Source organism: Eschrichtius robustus, chromosome 2 (assembly GCF_028021215.1).
Source record: "Eschrichtius robustus isolate mEscRob2 chromosome 2, mEscRob2.pri, whole genome shotgun sequence".
NCBI classification, from domain to species: domain Eukaryota; kingdom Metazoa; phylum Chordata; class Mammalia; order Artiodactyla; family Eschrichtiidae; genus Eschrichtius; species Eschrichtius robustus.
The window spans coordinates 98353268-98378951 of record NC_090825.1 but is presented as its reverse complement, the minus strand read 5'-3'; the positions used below and the strand labels follow the sequence as shown (position 1 = coordinate 98378951).

Below are 25684 nucleotides of genomic sequence, written 5' to 3'. Positions count from 1 at the left end.
GACACACTACTATATATAAAATAGATAACTAATAAGAACCTACTGTATAGCACAGGGAACTCTACTCAATACTCTATAATGACCTATATGGGAAAAGAATCTAAAAAACAGTGGATATATATATATACGTATAACTGATTCACTTTGCTATACAGCAGGAACTAACACAACATTGTAAATCAACTATACTCCAATAAAAATTAATTTAAAAAAAAATCAGGGCTTCCCTGGTGGCGCAGTGGTTGAGAGTCTGCCTGCCAACGCAGGGGACACGGGTTCGAGCCCTGGTCTGGGAAGATCCCACATGCCGCGGAGCAACTGGGCCCGTGAGCCACAACTACTGAGCCTGCGCGTCTGGAGCCTGTGCTCTGCAACAAGAGAGGCCGCGATAGTGAGAGGCCCGTGCACCGTGATGAAGAGTGGCCCCCGCTTGCCACAACTAGAGAAAGCCCTCGCACAGAAACGAAGACCCAACACAGCTATAAATAAATAAAAAAAATTAAAAAAATAAAATCAGTCCCACTATGGTGTGGGAAGAGCATTTGCATACGTGAAATATCTAGCCAGTTATTTTACAGTGCTATTTAAATAGTGACGTACAGGACAAACTTCCAGGTTTTTCCTATATAGTTGAACTATATTTCATTTGTACTGAAAAGATTTTTAAATCATGAATGATTCAAGTCCATCAACTTCAGGATAAATAAGGATGAACGAATTGAATTTTCTCTTTAGGATCACTGGAATTTAAATAAGACAGAGTGCTTTGGTAAACCTATTACATAAAGATCATAAAAGCATCATCTTTCAAATATCCTAAAGAGCTAATATTCCCCTTGTGAAATCCAAATAAATGCAAGCTATTTCCAAAAAAAAAAAAAAAAAAAAGCTTTTGTTACAGACGTGACTAAGAAAAGCTACAATGCTTTAGACAATCATTCCTATAACATCCAGCAAGCCTGCTGCAGAACCTTCGCTGGCATTCATGAACTGACTGCATGATGTCAGGCTATTGCAGGAAAAAATCATGAAAGACTCTGAATAGACCAAAGATACTCTCCCCACGTTATGATTCCAAAGAGGCTCTGAGCTTTGCAAAGTCTTTGAGTGATTTTACAACTCTGTAAAGTCAGATCCTTGTCCACAGATGTGCAATTTCCATCTGGTGGAGGGACAACTAATTTTCCTTCTCTCCCCACCATCACCCCTCCTCCAGGATGCAACAACGTCAAGATTACCCCCCAGGTCTCTGTACAGGTAACTGCTCAGAAAATATTACTGAAAATTCTTCCAGAGAAAACCACCGTTATGACCAGTGACTACGGACAGAATTCAGAGGCTGCTATTCTGGGGTCTAATAGGTTAATAAAGGAGATTCACAGAGTATCCACATATGCCATAAGGTTCCAAAAGCTCTGGGACCTTTCTAACAAACCTTAGATATATGGGCCTCCTTCTAAACTCAGACAAAAACTATAACTAAACTACAGAATGTGAGATGACCAGGGCTCTCTGCCATTCCTGGTGACACTAGGTAGGTTTCTTGCCTACCAATCCTCCTCTTACCACCCCATTTAGGCTGCTGCCTAGATGGGAGGCTATTTAACTGAAAGTAACCTCGGTACAGGCTGGCGGTACTGCACTCAAAGACAGACCACCTGAGTTAACTCTTGGCTCAAACACTGAGAAAGCTTGGGCCACTTACTCAGCTTTTCTGGGATTTAGTTCCATCATCTGTAAAATGAGAATGATAAAATGGGTGCTTGGAAAGTTGTGATTCTACAGAAAGTGTAAGATTTTTTTTCTAACTGTACTTCAAATACTAGGGGTATCTTTTCATTTATAACTATATAATTCATTGTTAGCTTTTTCTTTATATTAGTCTAATACTTTTAAGGTAATAAGATAGAATTCTGACCTCAGAGAAGAGTTTTTAAGATATTTCTTCCTTTTTCCTTTTCCTAATTTTCATTGATAGGTGACTGCTATTCGGAGACTAAATTTCTCTCAAATATCTAAAATAAGAATACAGAAAATGCTACCGCTAATGACATAACAATCATGTTATCCTCTGATTGAGAAAAGTACAATGAAAATTTCAGTGAGTGTACCAGCAGACAGGAAAGTAACATTGGGATTAAAAAAAAAAAAGAACAGTCATTTTTCAGATATATTCTTCTATCAAACATTAAATATAATACTAGGAAGGGGAAAAAAAAAGATTTTTCTGTAAAATAATCCTGATTCATGATCCTTCCCAGAAAGGTCCTTTAAATTTCATATACTATATACATATGTGAGTTATACTAGAAAAAATAATGTGACTTTTATTGGCCATCTCTTCCTGTGGCATATCATAGATGATTCAATAATTCAAGGTAACAAGCATTTACTAAATCCTTTCTATGAGTTCAGCACTATACTAGCACCAAATACAAAAGGACATACAAGATAACATTCTCTGCCTCCAAAGGAACTTATTATGCAGCTAAGAAACCACACACTTATGAAACAAAAGCAGTGGAAAGCAGTCATGATTAGACGCTCAAGTTGTAAGAGTTCAGCTAAGAAAGAGATCAATGAAGCCCAGAATATCTGGGGAGGTTTTGTTGAACATCTGGGGCTTGAGTTTTTCTAAAGAAGCACCGAGATTAGCAGAGGTGATAAAAGGAATAAGAGGCATCTTAGAAAGGCAGAGAAACAGTAGCAAAGACAAAGTGCTAAAACAAAGCAAAATCTATTCACTAGAGTGAAAAGACCTAAGCCTAAATAATATAGGACTTAAATAAACTTTTGGGGAAATAAAGAAAAATCAGGTCAGATAAGGAGCATGTGATTAGATAAGGCAAGACTTTGAAACCAACCACCAGATGGGGAATAGATGCATTGAGCACAAATGGGTAAACACCTCCTACCATCCCCTCAATCACACATATACCAAAAAATCAGGATCATAAGAAAACTGAAAAACTGACAGTGGAAGTAACATACATACCTTAAATTGGAGAGTTCTAATACCCACTGGAGCAGAAAATGTGCTCTAGATGATTTGAGCATATAAGTTATCACAATTAAGAAGACAATTCCATAAGAGAAGAGAATGCTTTGTTGCCTCCGATTCCCCAACCAGGACTGAACTGACTTGGGACTCTTTACCTTGAATTCTCTGAGGTTTGGTGGCATTATCAAAGTCACAGATCTTCGTCCAGTTAGCCTTCACCGCCTCAGGAGTCATTGGCTGAGTCCTCTGTCTTACAATGGCTCCAAGGGTCCGCTCCCATCGTACTGGTTATAGAAACAAAACTAAGATACTGAACACATAGTTTAAGAGGGAGACAGAAAGCAGATTTCATGAGTCCTCTGAATTTTTTTTTTAACTTCAAGAAAAACGGAATTTGGAAAAAAGATTCTAACTTCTAAAGATTTTTACTACAAATTTTTTTTTAAAAGAATAACAAACCCATTAGGATGTCAAATTTCTTTTTCTAATATTTGAAGCTGAAGGGAAAACCTCTCCCTCCTCTGACTATGCCAGATACTACTAAAGGTAGGATGAAATGCTGAATCAGAAAGTTAAATTATATATAATCACACCAAAAGACTGTTTTCATCACCACAGATCACTTAGATAATACACTTTAAGGTAACAGAACAGAATAGAGCTTTGTTGAATAGCAAACTGAAAACTAGTGGTGATAACAGGCCAAAGACTCCAGATAATCAAATTAATATATCAGACAACCCCACATAATTCTCCCGTTTCCTCCCTTTGCTCTTCCTCCTTGTCCATGGGAAGTCAACTAGATTGCCCAGATTCACAAAAATCATCATTGCTGTGTAAGTTCCATGAAGATAATTTTTAACATTGTGTCTTTTTTAAAAAGCCTGAGGAATAAACAGAACCTTATTTAAACAGAATGGTCAGACTTTGATGATTACTAAATTGAAGATTTGTCCTGGGGAATGACAGAAGCTTCTAGAGATTTCTTATTGATAAAGTCCCATATACAGCTTTTATTGCAACAACTGATCTTCCTTTCTTAAAAGATGTCATAAGACACTTAAAAATGTTTGAATAAGTTACTTCATAACTTAGAGAACAGTCATTAATGATATTCTACAATATGTTGTAACAATGTCATCCAGTAATGGCAGCCTTTTAAATAATTCAATTAATTTTGATACCAGCATCCAACTGAAAACTTGAATTGGGATATTGGAATGTTCACAATTTTTTTTAAACACCATAAAGTAATTATCCAATTTGGAGCTCACAAGGTTTAAGAACTGGGGTAAAAGAGGATTTAAGCCAGATGAATTTACTGTTGGGCTGAAGGAGAATAATTTCTATAAATCAGCTGCAATTTCTCTGCTAGAAAGCTGTCCAGTGTGATTCCCCACTGTCTCCTTCTGATGTCTCATGCTCCAAGGAAGAAAAGAATCACTGAGAGAATTGGAGAACTTGCCTAGGACAGAGCTCTTCCCATCTTCAAAAAACGCCCTCCCTCCCACTCACTACTCTGCTGAACAAGCATGTGGGGTGCCGGAGACATGGGAAGACAAACATCAATATAAAGAGAGACTGTGCTGTCTGAAGAAACAGCCAGTTCTGAATAGGACAGGACAAATATTGAATAAGCACTGCTAATAGGAAAAAAACTGAAAAGATCCTTGAAAATACCGCAGGCCTGCAGGACAACTTCCATGTTTTAGAAGACCTGTTGCTATAACAATGTTTGAGTTTGATTATGCGTGCACTAAATCCAATGGTTCGGCATTTGACAAGGTCTTTACCCAGCTCTACCTGGATATGCAGGTTTAAAGATATGGAAATAATGTATGGCAAACCAAAAACCAAAAGAGACTTACATTTTCCAATCCATCCTGCTCCAACCTACCAAAAAGAGGAGGAAGAAGTTATACCATCTAATGTGAAATTACTAATAGAATTTTTTTATGAAATTAACAAAACAGGCAGCTATCTTTTTATGAGTATCAGAATGCTAGATGACAATGGATGAAAATAATGCAGCTCCACAAAAGTCCGTTGGCCGGCATGACTTTGCACTATTCATGTTATCAGAGTAGAAAAATAAAGCAACACAATATAGTAGAAATGCATGTAGTAGAAAAGCATGACTTTGCACAGAAACCAAGGTGCGATACCAGTTCTTCTACAGACTAGCTGTCTGATTCCTGGTCAAATAATTTGACTTCCCTAAACTCAAGATTCCCCTTATATAAAATCAGGATAATAATACACTCTTCATGAAGTAACCATGAAGGTTAAACAATATAAATACCAAATTTGCCCAGCACATCACTTGAAATACATGTCCTTCTAGAAAGACTTAATGAATAAAAAAAAATAAAAAGCAAAGAAAAATAAAGCCAGGATTTGACTTAATGAACTACATTTACTCATTTTAATGAAACACCTTTATATAGAAATATGGCAAATGACCAAATACATTAATCACCGTACAGAAAGATGGTATTTTTTCTAGAAGCCATTCAAGGAAATCCTCAGAAGAAAATGTCTGATGTAAGAAAATCTGTTTGTCATATCTTCAAACACCACAACTACAGTGTTCCACATGCATATAACAGAAGAAACTGTACCAGCAGACAGCACACTTCTCAGTGGCTCTACGCTCAAGGGTATGGCTTTTTAATCACTCATTCCTTTACGTATATTAACAGGACAATCGGCCTTGATGCTGTCAGAGTAGTTAAAGTGGCAGTGGTACTGATAACAGGCAAGAAAAATATCATCTTTTATCATATTTGGGGAGTGAAGCAACAAGCTGCAAACTCCTCGCAGGTGCTAGAAACGACAGCTCCAGTCGATCCAAAAAATCTCTATCTGCCACTCTAGATATCTATCAAAACTTGGCAAACAAAGTGTCAATTTACATTCAAGGTTTAAGTCAGGATATTACACACCTCTCTTACTGTATTTTGCACTCAATCTCACACAGCAAATGTCCCTTACTAAAACTGTTCACAATATAGTAAAATAAAAGAACAACATACAAAACTTCATCTACAGCATTATCCTAGTTATCTGTGTATGTCTGGGTATGTGTGTAAATTGTATACCTAAAAAAAAAAGACTATTCGTGTAAAATGCACATCTAATAAAAGACTGGAAAAGAATATCCATAAAAATATTAATAGGAGTTATCTCTCGATAGTGGTAATGTGGGTGATTTTTATTTTCCTCTATATACTCCCCTATATATTTGAAGTTTTCTACAAAAAGCATATATTATTTTTGTTCACAGAATTAATAACAAATATAAATGTAAAAGACAGAATTTTTGTTTAATTCCTTAATGAGATAAAAGACAGGCAGACCAAATTCTGAGCTCCACATGGCTTGATATTATTAAATTTCTCTTCTGTAAATCTAGAGTTGTAAAGTTCTTTCCACCTCTAATTTTCCACAATTCACAATCAACGACTGTGATTAAGAAAGCAGAGGTGCCTATCTCTGCATAGACATGTGTAGACTGTTTTTCATTTACTAAACAGCTTTTTATTCAAATAAATCAGGCTAATATATCATGCACTTCAAACTGAGCCAGGTAATTTTGCTACCAAGAAATATCTTTGGATGTCATGTATTCCGCATGCAACAGGTTTATTATTATATTACCACAGAGAATCAAATAAAGGGGGGTGGTCTAAAATATAACGGTTTATGCTAGAAAAGAAAAAAGAGATCAAACTCAAATGAGGACCAAAAAATATATAAAACAGCATAAGGAAATCTAAAGGGACTTTGATTATAGAGTGAAAACTGAACCTCACTGGATGGTAGGATTATGTGTGGTTTTTATTTTTATAGCAAACATGTAAAGCTTTGCGACAGGGAAACATAGCAAAGTTTATTTTTAAAGTTAATACAAATAATAAGTTGTGTTTACTGATCTATCATACCCAGACTGAATTCCTGCTATACTGATATAATAGTTAAAATTGAGGGGTGACTGCTAGGTAGGCTAAGAGTTTAAAAATATGATCTCCAGTTCTCACAACAAAACCCCAAGAAAACTAAAACTCAGGGAGGTTAATCTGTACAATATTCCAGCGAGCCAGCAATTACCAGAGCAAGAAATCAAAACCTGGCCCGGCTGACTTTAAACCATCACCTCTGTCCTTTCACTTTACTACTCAGCATCTCTAACCAAATGAGACTTTCTGTATCTGGCTAAACACATCAAACCAGCCAGTCACATTTTCATTTGACAAGAATATCAGAAATGAAGAACTAGGGAAGAACAGTTTACAAAGTTGCTGTTACTTTCTCAAAAAAGGACATTAGTCATACTTGTTCCTTAATTATAACATATACATAATATTAAAAAATATACAAGTGATACCAACTGATGCAGATTTTTACAAATGTGAACAATTGGAAAATACTAATTTTTGAATCATTTTTTATATTTAATTACACAAATATTGCTTTGGGAGAAAGTGCAAAGGTGCAGAATACCTCAAACAAGCCACCATTTTCCTCACAACTCTCATGGCAAAGCCAAAGGACCAGGGGTGCCACGTAATCTGGCTTCAGAGCTTCCAGAAGATCTGAAATAAATAGCCAAAAAAAAAAAAAAACTATCAATAAGAATATATACATATTCAATCAATCATTTTACTTTCTGAAAATTCCTCACTTATAAAATTATAGGTTCAGAGACTTTTTAAATAAATAAGAAAAAAATTAGATATACATAAATAATTAGTATTAACATCCAAGGCTTTTAGAAGAATCTTTTAATCCCAATGGAGACATTCAGGCTTCTAACATAGAAGGCATCAGATATCCCCTTCCAAGATGGGTAACGTACTGTTTAGAAGACAAGTTAAAGCTGCCTTGGCAAAGACTGGTGAGCAAAGGCATACATAGCATAATGAACTTAGGTACCATTCATTCCCAAAACTATTTTGCTCTCCCAGAAGCTAGAAAACTACAAAACAGCCTTGACAACTGTAATGGCAGTAAGATGATGTAAAATGGACCTTGCAACCATTACTGATGAGTCACAAAGTGTAAGAAATATTTTCCTGTTGCATACCTTCTGTGAGCAACTTAACAGAGCAGAAAGGTACTACACAAGGAGCATGAACACCTAGATTTTACTGCTGGCCCTGCCATGTAGGCAATTTAGGGCACTGAGCACAGCACTCAACTATCTTGGACGTGTGTCTGCATCTGTAAGATGGTAATTAAAATGCGTTACCTGCCTATTCTACTAAGTTGTTGCAAGGCTCAAATGAGACACGATTTGTAAATACATCTTATAATCTTTAAAGAATCAAATAAATGTAAATTTTAACTGTGAAGGGACAAAATACAGTTTTATATTTTAAAGTGACAAAGATGACATTTACAGTCCCTGTAAATTAAAGAGCAGCTCTAAGAACCTTTCACTTTACAGTATTCCTGACCCCAGAAACTGTGAGATAATATATACTCGTTGTTTTAATCCACAAAATTTGAAGTAATTTATTACACAGCAGTAAATAACTAATACAGCTTGGGAAGTTAGTTCATGGGTATTCATCCTAAGATTATGTTTCCTTTCATGTAAGAAACATGTAAGTCACATACATGACTTTCCATTTTTCAAATATATTTCAAAGGGGGAAATGAAATTGCAAATGTCTCCACACATTACTCATAACACCTGGTTCTTTAACAAATAATTCCTTTGACAGCCTGTAAGTTAATATTTCAGAGGAAAAGAGGAAAAACGCTGAGGCAAAATAAACTTTAGGCTTTTTCTAAACTATAAAAAAGTAATAAATACCAAAATTTAAAATAACAGGAATTCAGAATCTGAAGGGCTTTTAAAAATGATCTGTAACAACTCTCTTCCTTTACAGAAGAGAAAGCAGGTCCAGAAAGATTAAATTATTTGTCTAAAGTAGATCTTATTCTCCAAACATCTTTCACTAGGGTTTGGTGGGCATAAAAGATACTACATTAAACAGTGACCTAACATCTCTAGAGGTCAAAATTAATGGAAGCTACATTCCCAAAGGAAAGCAAATTTAAAAGCTAAAGTTTTCAATATTTTCTTGGAAACTTGCTGCTTCCCCAAGAAAGTCTACAGCCAATGGCAAAAAGTGACTAAGGTAGGAGTCTAGCACAGAAATGATAAGCATAAAATTCTAAATAGTGGTTATCTCTTGGCATGAAGCAGAGGAACAGAATAGAAGGTATAAAGTTAGATGCAAGTAATGTTCCAATTCTTGGGTTGAGCAGTGAGTTCATGACTACGCATTACATTTTGATGCTTTACTTCTTGCCAGTAACCTACACTGTTGTGCATATATATGTAGCATTATACTTAAATAATCCAGTTCTTTAACAAGAATTCCTTCAGTAAGATATGAGAGTATAAAGAGTTTTTAAAATAAGGGACTTTTTAAAATGGCCCTGTTGACAAAAGAAAAGGAAAGAAAAATTAGATCTCAGGTACAAATAGCTATTCTACACTAAAGCAAACTGGTTAGGCACAGCTGTTAGGAAAAGCTAGCAAGTACATACTTGGTATTACACATCCCAAGTTCTAAAATGAATGTTAGCTCAAACATGGAAAGTAAAATGGTATTGTGAATAAGCATTTGTATGCCATGAAGCAGCTAATTCTAAAGTAATTTCACTCATCAATTGTTTTGTACTGTTTCACAGAAACTACTTTTAAAGTATTATAGATATTTTCTTTTTAGAAATATGTTAAAACCAGGAGTATCAAAAACCATACAGTTTTCCACCAGTCAAGTATTCTATTTCTTATATAACTAAACAAATAAGCATTGGCTCTCAATCATACATTTAAATTTTTAAATTTAAAACTTTATATTTCATGTTTTCAAAGAACAAAGTTGGAAGAGTCACATTACCTGATTTCAAGACTTACTATAAAACTATAGTAATCAAAACATCATGGTATTGGTAAAAGGACAGGCCCATAGATCAATACAACAGAACAGACAATCCAGAAATAGACCCACACATACATACATGGTCAACTGATTTTCCACAAAAGTGCAAAGGCAATCCAAATCAAGAATGAGGAATAGTCTTCAGGACAAATGAACTCGCAGTTTCTTCAACAAATAATTGGCACTTTTTCAAAAAGGAGAATGAACTATCATATGTTAAATAAAACTTAAGAGATACAGTAACAAAACGACTGTGAACCTTGTTTAGATCATTGTGGAATAAACTAACTCTAAAACGATATTTTTTAGATAATGAGGAAGTTTTCATATAAATTTGGTATTAGACAATGTTAATGAATTATTTTATTTGGTGTGATATTGGCATTGTGGTTATAATGTCCATATCTGTTAGAGACACATTTCCAAGTATTTATTAGGTGAAATGCAACATCTAAGATTTGCTTTGAAATGTTACAGAGAAAAAGGGAGAGGGTAACAAAATAAATAAATCAATAAGACAAAATCATTTTGAAATATGCCCAGAGCATTCTGTTCTCCTTAACAAAGGCCTATCCTCAAGGGAAGCTACCAGAGCCTTATTTGACCTAAGGGAAGAGCAATTAGACTAGTGGAACCCCTCTAGCCTTCCTGTCTCAAATAAGGGGAGAAAAAAAAAAAAGGCTAAAAAACTCTACTGAAGGTCAGAGTCCAGAGACTTTGACCTGCTAAAAAACTTGCGGATTTAATCATAAGATTATAGAACACTTCCCCTCGCCATAATTTACAGCCACTTCAACAGGCCTCCAGTATAACAACAGTGGATTACAACTGAGAGAGCTGCAAACACAAAGAGTACCTAGGGAAACCCAAAGACAACAGGGGACACAAAAACAATGACAAAGAGGAAAGTGTAGCCTCTGACACCGACAGCTACAGCAGTCAATAAACGCAACCTAACTCCTAGCCAGATAAACATGAAACTTCACAATAAAGCTCTGTATACCACACTTTCTACTACCCCAATACATCATGTTCAGTTTTCAACAAAAATTTCAAGGCATGCTAAAAGACAAGAAAAGTACAGGCTGAGGAGACAAAGCAAGCCTCAGAACCAGCTTGAAATATAGCAGAGATTTTGGAATTTTCAAACTAGGAGTTTAAAATAACTGTGATTAACATGCTAAGGGCTCTAATGGAGAAAAGTGGACAACTTACAAGAACAGATGACTACTGTTAGCAGACAGAAGGAAATGCTAAAAAAATCAAAAGGAAATGCTAAAAAACAAAAACAATATAACATTTTGAAATGAAAAAAGAAAAATCAGTAAGCTTGATTTGAATATCTGTCAATAGAAACTTCCCAAACTGAAATGAAATGCAAAGAGAAAAAAGGACAAAAAAATAAAAGGGAATAGAATATCCAAGAACTGTGGTATAATTACAAAAGATATATTGAGACTTCCCTGGTGGCGCAGCGGTTAAGACTTCACGCTCCCAATGCAGGAGGCCCGGGTTCAATCCCTGGCCAGGGAACTAGATCCCGCAACTAAGAGTTTGCATGCCACAACTAAGAGTTTGCATGCCACAACTAAGGAGCCTGCGAGCTGCAACTAAAGAGGCCCACCTGCTGCAACTAAGACCCGGCCCAACCAAATAAATTAATCGATTAATTAATTAAAATAAAAAGACAGAACAGGCACATAATGGGAATACCAGAAGTAGAAGAAAAAAAGAAAACAACAGAAGAAATATTTTAAGCAGTGATGGCTGAGAATTTTCCAAAGTTAATCACAGATACCAACCGCAGATCCAGGAAACTCAGAAGACATCAAGTAGAATATTGCCAAAAATCTACACCTATTATTATGCATACTATATTCAAACTGCAGAAAAACAAGGAGAAAATCTTAGAGGAACACAGAGGGGAAAAAATACCTTATGCATAAAGAAACAAGGAAAGAATTATGTCAGACTTTCCTTCAGAAACCATGTAAGCAAAAGAAGAGTGGAGTGAAAGATTTCAGGTGCTGAAAGAAAAAAATTACCAACCCAGAATTCTGTACCCGGTGAAATTATCCTTCAAAAGTGAAAGAGACTATAGAGAACAAAAAAACAAGCTAAAGACTGGGAAAAAATATTTGCAAAACACATATCTGATAATGAACTTGTTTCCAAAATATTCATGGAACTCTTAAAACTCAACAACAAGAAAACAAAGAACCCCCCCCCAAAAAAAGAAGAAAACAAAGAACCCAATTTAAAAATGAGCAAAAAATAAGAACAGACACATCACCAAGGAAGACAAATAAATGGCAAATAAGCACAGGAAAAAAATGCACAACATCATAAGTCATTAGGGAACTGCAAATTAAAACAATGAAATACCCTATACACCTATTAAAAGAACTAAAATGCAAAAGACTAACAATAATAAATGCTGGCAAAGATGTGGAGCAACAAGAACTCTCACTCACTGCTAGTAGGAATGAAAAACGATACAGCCATTTTTGAAGACAGTTTGGAAATTTTTACAAAGCTAAAGACAGTCTTACCATACAATCCAGCAATTATCCTCTTTAATATTTACCCAAATGAGTTGAAAACTTACGTCCACACAAAAACCTGCACATGAATGTTTATAGCAGCTTCACTCACAACTGTCAAAAACTGGAAACAATCAAAATGTTCCACGATAGGTGAATGAAAAAACAAATTGTGGCACCTACATACCATGTAATATTATGTAGTGATAAAAAGAAATGAGCTTCAATCCTCCCAGACATTTGGGAAAAAAGGGAGAGGACGAAGAGATGGAACACAGGGGATTTTTAGAGTGAAACCATTCTGTATGATCTATAATCGTGGGTACGTAACATCATGCATTTGTGAAAACGCATAAAATCATACAACCTAAAGAGTGAGCCCTAAAGTAAACTATTAACTATAGTTAATGATAATCAATCAGGGACTTCTCTGGTGGTCCAGTGGTAAATAATCTGCCTTCCAATGCAGAGATGCGGGTTCGATCCCTGATCAGGGAACTACGATCCCACATGCCGAGGGTCAACTAAGCCCGGGTGCCACAACTACCGAGCTCACGTGCCTCAACAAGAGAGCCAGCGTGCCACAAAATATAGAGCCCACGCACCCTGAAGCCCATGCGCCGCAACTAGAGAGAGAAAACCCACGTGCCACAACTTGAGAAAAGCCCACGCACCGCAACGAAAGATCCCACATGCCTCAACGACCCGATGCAGCCAAATAAATAAATAAATAAATAAATAAATAAATAAATAAATAAAAATTGATCAATACTGGTTCATCAACTGTAATAAATGTAGCACACTGATGTAAAGCTGTGTGGGAGGAGGAGTATATGGGCACTCTCTTTACTACCTGCTCAATTCTTCTATAAACCTAAAACTGCCCTAAAAAACATAATCTATTAATTGTTTTAAATAATTATCATTATAAACCAGTAAGAATGCTATTACCTCATTCTGTAAAGAAAAAATGTATGTATGTCTACCTACACAAAGAGAAAGTTTATCTCAGTGTGGCAGAATTATGGGTCATATTTTGTTTGTTTGTGCTTTCCTAAATTTTCTATAATGAACGTAAACTACACATAATGCTTTTTTAAATTGTAAGGAAATTTTTTTAGCTACTCAAAAAATTAAATACTTTTACAAAGCTCACGCCACACAGGTATGTGAGGAACAGCATTAAAAAAAAACTAAACTACTTACCATCAGGCAAAATGTTCTGGGTCAACCGTGATCCAGCAGTAGGGGCAATAGTGTTACAATGAATGTTGCTTTTCTCGCCTTCAACTGCAAGACAATTTGAAAGGCCCAGAAGACCCAGCTTTGCAGCACAATAATTTGCCTGGCCAAAGTTGCCATATATTCCTGAAGCCGATGAAGTCATGATGATCCTAAAAGGAAAATCAATCTCTCAACATCATCTTTTCTATATTTTGATACTGTTGCAACTCTAAGCATTTTTTTTTCTTTTTCAATACTATTATACCTGTCAAAAGCAACTCTGTATACTGCCATTAGGTTCTTAAAGTCATGATTCATATATCTAAATTAATACAAATAATAAAAGTAATCTCTCAAAATTCAACTGCGAGATTTTATTGTTTTAGAAAGAATCCCTGGTCAGGATCAAATGAATTCAAGTGTAAGAATGTATATTCATTATGTACTGAAAACAATAAATATTTATAAACATAAAATAAACTGCCAATTTACAAGTTAAAATTTTAGTAAGAAATATTAGATCATGAAGTTCTAATTCTTTAGTCCTCAGAACTTTGCTCCTTTCGCTTTCTGGATAATATTAAACGCCTCATATTAAACAATACCATCTCATAATCTGACCTAATCTCACTTACTCTACTTAGTAGAACAAGTAAATCCTATCATTTACTTTCAGAAACTGCTAGTATCAGGATATACTAGAACTCTCCAATAAGAACAGATATCACACGCAATTTACTTCTAGTAGATGTGTGTGAACCCTAAGTTAACAGGAATAACTTTTATGTTAGAGAGCATGGGGCCACTTACTAGGTCTGCCACGTCTGAGTCACACAGACGCAACTATAAGAGTCTTACCGTTCCTAGTTTACAAAGACTAACTCATGTCTGACCAGCGTCAGCCAGTAGAAAACAGCCACTCATCTCTCCCCAGTTAGTCACTGGGCACAAAAAATGATATTTTGGTTAGAGAATAAAGTACTGCTGAATCCTCAATGTTTGTACTGCTAAAATATCAGAGAATAGCAGGAGAATCATTAATAATGAAAAGTAGGAGGTGAAAAGAAATATAAGTTGTCTAGCTAGCTAATCTATGACTGACACCAATGTAATGGGGAGGCATCTGCCAAAACTACATTTAAAAAGCCTGTGCATATCTGAAGGTGTATTTTTCAACGTCAAAGCAATTCTTTTCCTCTGGACATAAGAACCCACACACGGCATCTCCAATCCCCCTTGACAGCCACATACAACTCTACCTTCCAAATTTCTGTTTCTTCATGTGATCCCACGCTGCCCGGGTCACCAGGAATGAGCCCCGCAAATGAACTCTCTGGATGATATCTAAAACAAGAAATTTTTATCCTGAATATTGTCAAATTTAGACAGACCTATCTCAGAATCAACATAAGCAATGATTTACTTATACAAAGATGTTCATTTTATACCTAGCATTCAAAATCAACTATTGTCACATTGCACTCCAAGTAATCATTTTTGCTTTAGTTCCAGTTACATAACCAATCAATAATTCATACCCATTTTGCCTATAATTTATTAGATTATTATCTAATATATCTAACTTTATCATAAATACAATGCCACCTAAATACGATGCCTATGCACATCTAAGTACAATGCCATCTTTAATTTTTGCCTATTTTATATAAAAATTCATTAATACAAATAACCTAGAATTTTACATATATAATTGGGACTCAACACAAACGTTAGTTAAAGCATAATCAAAAACCACTCAGTTCTTCATCAAGAAATGTTTATAAAATGTTCAGTACATCCCTAAATCCCTATTTTTAACAGGATTTGCAAATGAGTTAGAGAGAGCTGGGGGTCGGGGCGTGGAGGTGTAGGAAAGAGGGGGAGGGAAAGAGGGAAAAAGAGAGACAGAGAAGCCTGCTTTCTGAAATGTCAATCTAATGAACAGACAGCTTGGAGGATGATTCAGATAAACAACTCCAGATTTAATCTTACTCTGATGAAACCAGAAGAGGACACACTCCAGCCCCATCAGAGCTCAAAGCAAAGCACTGACTTAAGTCCCCTCTGCCAACAAATTCTATCCTTCTCAGCTCCTTTTTCTCTCCAGTTATTACAAGGGAATTGGAAGCTAAAAGCCTGTCTTTGCTTAATTCTAAGTCAGAACGATATCTTGGTTCTTCCAAAAGAACTTCTGGCAATATTTCCCAGAAACACACTCTATAAACAATGATGTAATTCATCTCAGTTACCATGCCTGCCACCGTCCCAGCCACCAATGCTTGTTTTAGTTCTGATAGCCAATGAATATAAGTGCAAAAAAGAGCAAACAGGATAAAAAAATTTTATAACTTTGACTGTTCATCATCTAAACTCAATCTTTCCAACATGACATTCCTAATGGAAATTTTTCCTACTTATTAGAAGTTTCAAAATTATATCTAGGTTTTTCCCACCCAGTTCTCAGATCTCCATCGTTTTTAGTGCCTCAGACTCTCTTCCATAGCCTACTCTTGCTCTTGAAATAAGAATCACACAGCCAGACAAGCATGCAAAAGGCTGTTAGAAACAACTAATACTGCAAGAAAACGCTGACAATCTCTCAAAGAGAAAAAGGGAAACGAACGAAAGTCACAAAAGCCTTTTCTTCCAACTGTTCATTTTCAGTTGTAAAGCTTACTCATCACTTATATTAGCAGAAGCAAAAATAGGTAGAAGCAAGTTTTTCCTTAAGTGTGTAAATGTATCAAATATTAGAAGGCTAAATGGATAAGTATGTTCCAGAGAACATATATTTAAAATAACTTACCCCAGTCTTCATCACTTATTCTACCAAAGGAACGGTCCCTCAAAATTCTAAAAAATTGATATTATATATGTTGAGAAGAGAAAGTCAACACTTAAAAAAAGTTTGCATGTACATTACTTTATTGGAAATTTAAAAAGAAATACTCACCCAGCATTGTTGATCACAACATCTACAATATAAAAATATTCAAGTCACAAATATAAAAGCAAGCATATTAATTTGCCTTTGCTTACAACACATTTCTTTCAAAAGTGTTCCCTGCCTCCCCCCCGCCCATGGAAAAGTAGATATAACAGGTTAACAAGTGCTAGCAGAACAAAATTTTATACCTATAGCAAAAAAAAATCTGATTCACAAAAGCACAATAAGTACCCCATTATATCAGTGCTTTCCTCTCAAGTCTACATACCTAAATGTTTCCACCTCTACCTTCTGCCAAAATTCTGTGAGCTTATTCACAGAATTAGCAGTCACACAACTCTTAGGTTCTTAGAACTCAGTGGTAATCGTAAGCCATCCCTCAATTAACTTCAAAATTCACTGGGAAAGTTAAAAGTTTAAAAGATTTTTCCCTGCCACTCAAAAGTCAAAAGCCCAGAAAGGAAACCATTAGAGTTAGAAACTGATGGTCTATCGTCATACATAATTGCATTCTCACTACAAAATAAAAGGCATTGTTTCTTAAGGTTCAACCACCATCTTGTGGCTATTTTCACCTTATGACTTCAAAACTTTGTGGTCTCTATCCCTGTGTCAGACACTATGTGAACATGTCTCTCATAAGCTCAACCAAATATAGCTAGAAAAATATATATGCTAGACCAAAAAAAGGGGTGGGGGAAACACATTCAAACTACAAAACTTAACATTTTTCAGATTATAAACATGTTGGGCTTATCTGCAGTAGTTTCCCTCTAGTAATTCAATAACCTTTTACTAACAATGTATGGGACTAAGTCAGGAAAATTAAACAATATATTTGAAATGCTTGAAATGCTTCTTAAAAATGAAGATTTTAATTTTATATAATTCATCTTAATTAATTTGCAAGATACTGAATCATTTTAATCTGAATCATTATAATTATCTAAAATATTCCACTGGGTCCTCTATTGCCAAAATACTGATTTATTTTTTATTTTCTAAATATATTTGGGGTATGATTAAATTATTATAAAAAGGAAACTTAGAGAATACTTACAAGTTTTTTTAAAGGCTCTTAAAGTACAAAAAAATATAAAACAAACTCAACACATACATGCATAAAAACTGTCACCTCAAGCCCTTTGTGGAATAAGATTAGGGTATGTAAAAAAATTAAAATTTAAAACAAATCTAAAAATTTGATTACCAAAGAAGAGTTTTTAATAAACAAAAGTGAAATAAAAAATATTTCATTAGAAAGGTAGAAGCTGCTCTGTTAGTACCATAAATGCAAAGAAACATTACCTATTCTTCCAAAAGCATCCAGTGCTGTCTTCACAACCTTCTCTCCTGCTTCCACTGAATCTGAGGGAAAGGGAAATTAGGACAAAACTTCAGTAATATCCCTTACAAATGACTTTTAAATTCTGTGGCTCAGAGCACATCACAGATACTATTCATTCAACAGAACTCATTTCCAAGGAAAAAACATTTATATTGCAGGCATGTAACAAACTAAAATATAAATGATACATGTTACAAAAGAAATTTAGTCCCTAAGGCAATCCTTTAACCTACCAAAAAAAACAAAAAAAGAGAGAGGGGGTAAATGAGAAGTATCTGACAAATAATATCCAAGACACCATGGTCCAACAGAACTTTCTGTGAAGATGGAAATGCTCTATTTCTGCACTAATATGGTAACCACAAACCACATGTGGCTCCTGAAATGTGGCTAGTATGACAAATGGAATAATCTATTTTATTTCATTTCTGTTGAATTTTAAATAGCCACATAAGCACTTCCCCTTAAGGATGCAAATGAGACTTTGAGAGGGAGGGAAGGAGAAGCGTGTTTAATTTGAAAAAGCATGTTCAATTCTGTATCACTACATTTGGAAAACAAACCTACTGTTTTTGTAATACTAACTACAAAAAGTAAAGCTCAATGAAATATTATGGATTTGTTATTTTCTGCTAATCAGCCCAGGAGAAGGGCTCATATCCCCAGAGCTGTGTGTCAAATGGTCAGCTGTCAGCTCAACATCACCATTGCCTCTTTCTACTTCCTCTTCAATCACAGGGGGAGCCAGGTCCCTTCCCTGGGACCCATAAGCTCCTGAGTTAGATCTGCCAAAAAGAAATACTCGCTTAAAGGGAGGAAAAGTAGGAAGAGACTGTAAATGCAGGCAATCTTGTGAGCAGGCTGCAGATGTGAGACTGACAGCACATCTAGGTGAGCTCTTGAAAACCACCTGCCACAGGCTGAGATGGTCATCGACAGTCCCTGACATGCACCTGCCCAGACCTTCCAACGGTAAGTCTCTAATTCTTTGTATAAAACCCTTCACACTTGGAAAACCGAGAGGGGCTTCTGTTTTCTTGACTGAATCCTGATTGATACAGGTTGAATATCAAAACTGAGGGGCAGGGAAGAGAGTCTGAAATCTTTATCTTTACAAAATAGGTTTTAAAACCCCAGAAATTTTTTTAAGTTGAAAACATTTTTCTAGACTCTCAATGTGGAAATAAGATACTAAAATGTCTGTCTCATTATTCCCTTGAACTCTCAAAACAAATCATATCCTATTTCCTTTCCTCTAAAATTTCAGAATAAAGTCACTGGCAATCTAATTTTCTCCCTGGTCCATAAAAACAATCTAATTTGCAGAAAAGTCAGTAAGCACTAGCTTTTTTAAGTAAATCTACTCAAGAAGATTCCTTACAAATACTGTTAGAATCAATACATCAAACATAAAGGTTGTATTTGCTGTTGTTATTTTTTCTTTATTTTTAATGCCTAACTTTGACTCTTACATTTTCATAAAGATAAGAAAGTTACATACAGCAATGATTACCTGTGCAGAATGTAATATGAAGGCTGGGTACAGAAAGGGGGCACTTCACTTCTTACACTATATTACTTTAAGAAATGTTTTTTAAAAGCAATTTTAAAAAGAAGAATTTAATGTTACTCTGTAGAAATACATAAGACCTTTTAGCTAAGGCAGGTCTTTTAAGAAAAGAGCATATTCATATTCACATCTACAGTAATGTACTGATTATATCATGCACTCATTATTAAAAATATTAAATAAACAACTGAATAAAAGTTAGACTCATGAAATAATCTACATCAAAAGTTTAAAAAATACATCACTAAACATCTTTGGCAGACTTAGGTAAAATCTAATTTCATAATTATACTGGAATGCCAAGATATTTGCTCAATACTTATTAACATGAGAAATGGCATCAGTTGAGGAAATATAAAACAGGCAGTATAGTTCTCTCAAATATTGTACCATAGTTGGCCACTGCTTTTCCGCCTTTCCTTCTTATTTCTTCAACAACCTTATCAGCAGCTAAGGAGCCTTTACCAACTCCCATGAAGTCCCCTCCTAGATCATTCACTGCAATGCAAAAACAAACAAATAAGAATTCAGTTCTAGACCTTAAAAATATGAGTTGGAAATGAAATTATATTATTAGTGTATTTCTTCAGTCATCTTCCTAATTCCCTACTACCATATTCCCATCTTACTGAACACACCATGAGATACGTACTTTCAAAACATGCCTCTTTGTTTTTAAATATAGATATGAAAATATATATAGATATAGATACAGATATGAAGCAGAAAAATATTTAAACACAGGTTCATGTCATGAAATTTTTAACTGTGCAATGCTTCTCCTTTTTTAGAAAGAAAAAGACCATGATTCAACCCACTTTTAGCAAAAAGAAAGAAAAGAAAAAAACCTAAAGATCACTTTTAAGATTAAATACACAGGAAAACAGTATGGACATTCTTCAAAAAATTACAACTAGAACTGCCACACGATCCAGCAATCCCACTTCCAGGTATTTATTCAAAAGAATTGAAATCAGGAACCAAAGAGATAACAGCACTCCAAATGTTCAATGCAGCACTATTCACAATAGCCAAGATGTAGAAATAATATAAATATCAACTGACAGATAAAAATGGATAAAGAAAATGTGGTACATAAATACAATGTACTATTATTCAGCCTTTAAAAAAAGAAGGAAATTTTGCAATATGTAACGACATGGATGAGCTTTGAAGATAATATGGTAACCCAGTCACAGAAGGCCAAATGCTGCATGATTCCACTTACATCAAAGTACCTAAAATAGTCAAACTCATAGAATCAGAGAGTAGAATGGTGGTTGCAAAGATTAGGGGGAGGAGAAAATGGGGAGTTGCTAATCGGTGGGCATAAAGTTTCAATAATGCAAGATGAATAAGTTCTATAGATCTTATCTGCCATACAACATAGTGCCTGCAGTTCATAATACTGTATTGTACACTTAAAAATTTGTTAAATGCTCATATTAAATGTTCTTACCATAATTAAAAAAAAAAGAAAGAAAGAAAGGTTAAATACACAATGTGAAATATCTTCTCCATGTCAAGAAGGCCTTTGTTTACAGGAATGGTGATAAAGAACAAGCACGGGGCTTCCCTGGTGGCGCAGTGCTTGAGAGTCTGCCTGCCGATGCAGGGGACATGGGTTCGAACCCTGGTCCGGGAAGATCCCACATGCCGCGGAGCAACTAGGCCCGTGAGCCACAGCTACTGAGCCTGCGCGTCTGGAGCCTGTGCTCCGCAACGAGAGGCCCGCGCACCGCGATGAAGAGTGGCCCCCGCTCGCCGCAACTGGAGAAAGCCCTCGCACAGAAACGAAGACCCAACACAGCCAAAAATAAATAAATAAATAAATAAATAAATTTATAAAAAACAAAAAAAATAACAAGCACAATATTAAACTCTTGGAGAAGCACACGTGAATTTTTATAAAACATAGTGTGTCATGGTCTACCAAAAAAAGAAATAAAAACTATTTATTGAAAGAGGTCAAAAATTACATACACAACTAATATGTGTTCAGTCACTAATTTATACCATATATGTAATTTATATGTTTAACAACTGACCACACTTACCACATAACATCTCCCTATATCCAATTATATAGATACAAACACATTAATTGCACATATACTATTTGCAAGGAAATCTACAGAAATCTACAGATGTATAAGAATGGTGCCTATCCTCAGAGTTTATAATCTACTGAAAGTTAAGTATGTGGTAACTACACTAATGCACTAATTGCATCATAAAGTTTATAAAAGCCAACATAACTAAATAATATGATAACGAAGGTAATTTATACAATAATTTATTTACAAAATAACATGCAAAAACAAATGAAAAGATATATAGATCAATGCCAAATAACTTGGAAAAAACAGAATTTAAAACAAATACCTGGGACAAAGAATTAATTTGCATTGCAAAGTGATCATTTTTGTAGGGTTATTGCACACTGTGCAGAATATAACAATTTAAAAATTACTAATTAATAAATGGCATAGAGGTATATACTAAAATTTAAAGTCTCTTAATATTACCAAATTGATAATTACCATACCTGGGGAAAAAAGAAAAACCCACAAGATCTTTTTTACTTTTCAAGAATGGTCCTCTTTTGGTGGGGGCTGGAGTGAGGGCTGCAAGTGGGGTTGGGTGGTAAAGGGAGATACAGGGATGATACCGAGCAAAGTTAGCCTAATGTGCTTTTACTCTTAAAGGAAATGAGTTTTTCAAAATGTGGACTGGGATATATTTTTTCTAACAATATAGTCTTAACAGCCTTACTGCAAATAAAAAATGCCGCAAAGACACAAAATAATGGGGAAAAGGCTTACATTATCCCTCAGAGATTAAAAAAAAAAGTGTTAAGATTCTCAAGACTAAATTCCTATTAATTATTCATTTCAGTACAATTACTCAAATGACAGGAAACAGTTTTTAAAAATCAAGATTTTAAAACATGCGGCTAACAGTCTATTAAGACCCTTTTTAACTAAGCAAGGGAACGTTCAAGAGCAAACTGGCAAAGGCCATACTTAAGTAAAGAAAGAATTGTTCAATTGTGAAATGAAACACTACCCCCAAGTGGAAACTGTTCAAAGTGCAACCAAGTGCAAGCAAAGGTAAGAACTGAAGACTGTATAAATAATTATTGAGATCAATGATGTGCAGTGAAACAGTTTCAGAATAGATTTATTCAAGACAAGTCTCTACCTTAGAGAGTACAAACTTAACACCGACCCCACTCAGTTATCCCACTATCACCAGAGCTAAATCACAGGGATTTCAGGCTTAACTAGAAAAGCACTGGTTACAGGCTGAAGGGCTTGGATAGCAACAATGTTAACAGATTGTATACAAAGAGAAATGTATCCACACTATGTGACACTGTTCAGCTTAAATATATGACTAAAATTCTAATCACAATAATATTTTAAAATACCATTACCGCCTTATACTGGTATGTATATATACTTTACATTTTCAAAGACCCATCTATGTACATTGCTGCATTTGATCTCCATACAGCTTTTTAGGAGTTTGGCAGGAACAGTTGTTCCTATTTTCGCAGAACAGCAAAGTTTAGGAAAGGTTATGTAACTTGTTCCAGGCTCCAAAGCTTGTCCAGCCTCCAAGGCTGTATGAAATGGCAAAATTCAGACTAGAACCTGGACCTACCACAATACCACTCTGCTCCTCTAATGCTGTAAACAAGTTTCTTTTATCCTAATTATTTCCACTAAAAAAAAAAAAAAAAAAATCACATGTGCTTGGGGAGAATATAGAAGGAACAGTAAATCAGCCACCCCAGTCAAACAAATAGCTTTAAATTAGGGAGTAAAAATGGTTAAGATTATGATAGTTAAGGACAGAGTCTTTTCAGCTAAAACCATCAAAATATCCCCCAAAGTGATATATTTGTAAATCCTCCATATAAAATCCAGTTTATAGCTCTGAAGAGTTTTGTTTTGTTTTTTTTAAGATGTAAAATCTTTTTCCTATTTCTGTCATTTTAAATAAATCAATGACTTGGATAGTCTACTAAAGACTACATAAGGTTTTTTACTAAAAATCCACCCCAAGATTTTACTAAATACCTGCAATATGCTAACCACTAGAGCAGGGATATAAGAATCCAGAGAATTCTAAAACACACTTGGAGCCTGTAAAAGTACTCTATTAATAGGTAAATGGATACCTAAATACAAAGTATCAAGTTATCAACTATCCAAGCCTGAAAACAGAACCATGTTTGTGACAATGCCTGTTTCCCCATATCCTCCCAACACTGGACATCATCATTCTTTTCAGTATAACAATTAAATGATTACAAGTTGTAGCTCATTATTTAATTTACATTTCTTTGAGCACTAGTAAGGTAACATTATTTTCATGGGCTTATTGGTCATTTATACTTCTCATTGTTTTGCCTGCTTAAATCACATTTCATTTGGGGTGCTTTTCTTTCTTACAGACGTGTACGTGTCCCTTACTTATAAAAGATTTTAATTCTTTATCATATGTGTTGCAGATCATAAGTTCCTTTACTGAAATGTTGAAAGAGAAACAGAGGTAACATTGGAGCATTAGTATTATTTGATGAGCATTACATACATTGTTTTTCAGTGTTTTGTTACATAAACCAGATTGAGAAATCTGGATTTGTCTTTACCAATCCTATTTGTGTACAGGACTTTGCTCTCAGAAGTTGGTTTTCTTGTTCTTTCTTGCTGTCCTTCAGCCCTGACTATTGGCTCCAAAGACTAGAGCAAGAAACATGCTTTGGGTCTCCTGATATCAGGGCTGCTAAACCAGCTGAGGGAATATACGTCACTTATAGTTTGACAGAAAAAAAAAAAAAAAGCAAATCAAACTGATTATCATCTTCCTCAAACTGTCCCACCTTCTCAACATCAGTTTGCTGGGTGAGTTATTTGCCAGGTACTCTTTCCTTTCTCCCATTTCTGAACAGCACATGTCACTGAGCCATCAAGGCTTGACATCAATTTCATTATGATTCTTCAAATGTTCACTCTGTTCCCACTCTGTATCCAGCACTGTGCTAGGTGCTTTGAGCTCACAAGGTAGACAGTTTGTGCACTGAGGAGTTTCCAGTTCTTTCGAGGAATCGTTTACTGCCATTTCTTTCCTATTCTATAATTTCATGCCCAGATTACTACAGTTGCCTTCCCGGTGGTCTTCTGCTTCCAATCTTAATCTTTCCAGGCAATCAGCAGACTGTTGCTGGGTAATGGCCCAAAGGCAGCCTTTATACTAAGTCATCCCCTTGCTCAAAATCTGCAGTGGAACCCTAATTATTCACTGCTTAACTTTCAAGATCCCTTAAAGTCTGCCCTCACTTTACTGCTTCACTTTACTATAAGTAGTTCGTCCTTTTTGCTGTAGCTCAGTGCGGGAAATTGCTTATATAGCAGTTTCTAACTTGCCACTTAATTATCAAGAGTAATAATGTTATAATGCTTTGTATTTGAAGAGTGCTTTATCACTGTGCTTACACATATTCGTGTTCCTATATTTATTCAATCCAAGGGTTTGACACCAGCTGAGTCATATCCACTACCAATGACATATCTATAAACGACTTTTATTTCCAAAGTAAAATGGTGCTTCCAAATCTACAAAATCAAAATAACTTGCATATGTATTGATTCTGTGAGTGACATCCTTTACAATGAGTAATCTGAGAAGCATATTAAAAGATGACACGGGCAATATTATACTACAAGTGTACTTATTTTTTGGAGAGGTTATTTACTTTTTTTTTTTTTAATGCTTTCAAGAAATTCAAACCCTGCAGATTCAAAAAGTCTTTTTAATCCTTGTCTTACCCCAGAGGTAACTGCTATTAACCATCTCTTGGATGTTCTTCCAGACATTTCTGTTTTCTATGCTTGATGCCTTTCCTCCTATTTTGATAAAGTTTCCGATAGCAAACAATAGCATTAAGAATCATTTCATTGATTTTAGAGCTGTGGGCCCAATGGGGATTTCTTCCTGTATTCTGTTCATGTCCTGACTGCTACCAAAAAGTATTTAAGGTGCCTTAAATGTGAAAGGACTATTAAAAAATGGAAAAA

General features: G+C 35.1%; 1 protein-coding gene across 1 annotated transcript in view; it reads right to left on the bottom strand.

The window, feature by feature from the left end:
• Nucleotides 1-25684, bottom strand: part of HSD17B4 (hydroxysteroid 17-beta dehydrogenase 4) — a 90091-nt gene that overhangs the window by 53698 nt on the left and 10709 nt on the right. Inside the window, exons 3-11 of the mRNA XM_068535763.1 lie at nucleotides 19986-20093; nucleotides 17986-18045; nucleotides 16684-16705; nucleotides 16537-16583; nucleotides 14990-15074; nucleotides 13713-13900; nucleotides 7505-7596; nucleotides 4870-4894; nucleotides 3157-3285 (exon numbers count right to left, since the gene is read on the bottom strand). Of these exons, the coding sequence (XP_068391864.1) occupies nucleotides 3157-3285; nucleotides 4870-4894; nucleotides 7505-7596; nucleotides 13713-13900; nucleotides 14990-15074; nucleotides 16537-16583; nucleotides 16684-16705; nucleotides 17986-18045; nucleotides 19986-20093 (756 nt within the window). The remainder of the gene's footprint in view (nucleotides 1-3156; nucleotides 3286-4869; nucleotides 4895-7504; nucleotides 7597-13712; nucleotides 13901-14989; nucleotides 15075-16536; nucleotides 16584-16683; nucleotides 16706-17985; nucleotides 18046-19985; nucleotides 20094-25684) is intronic.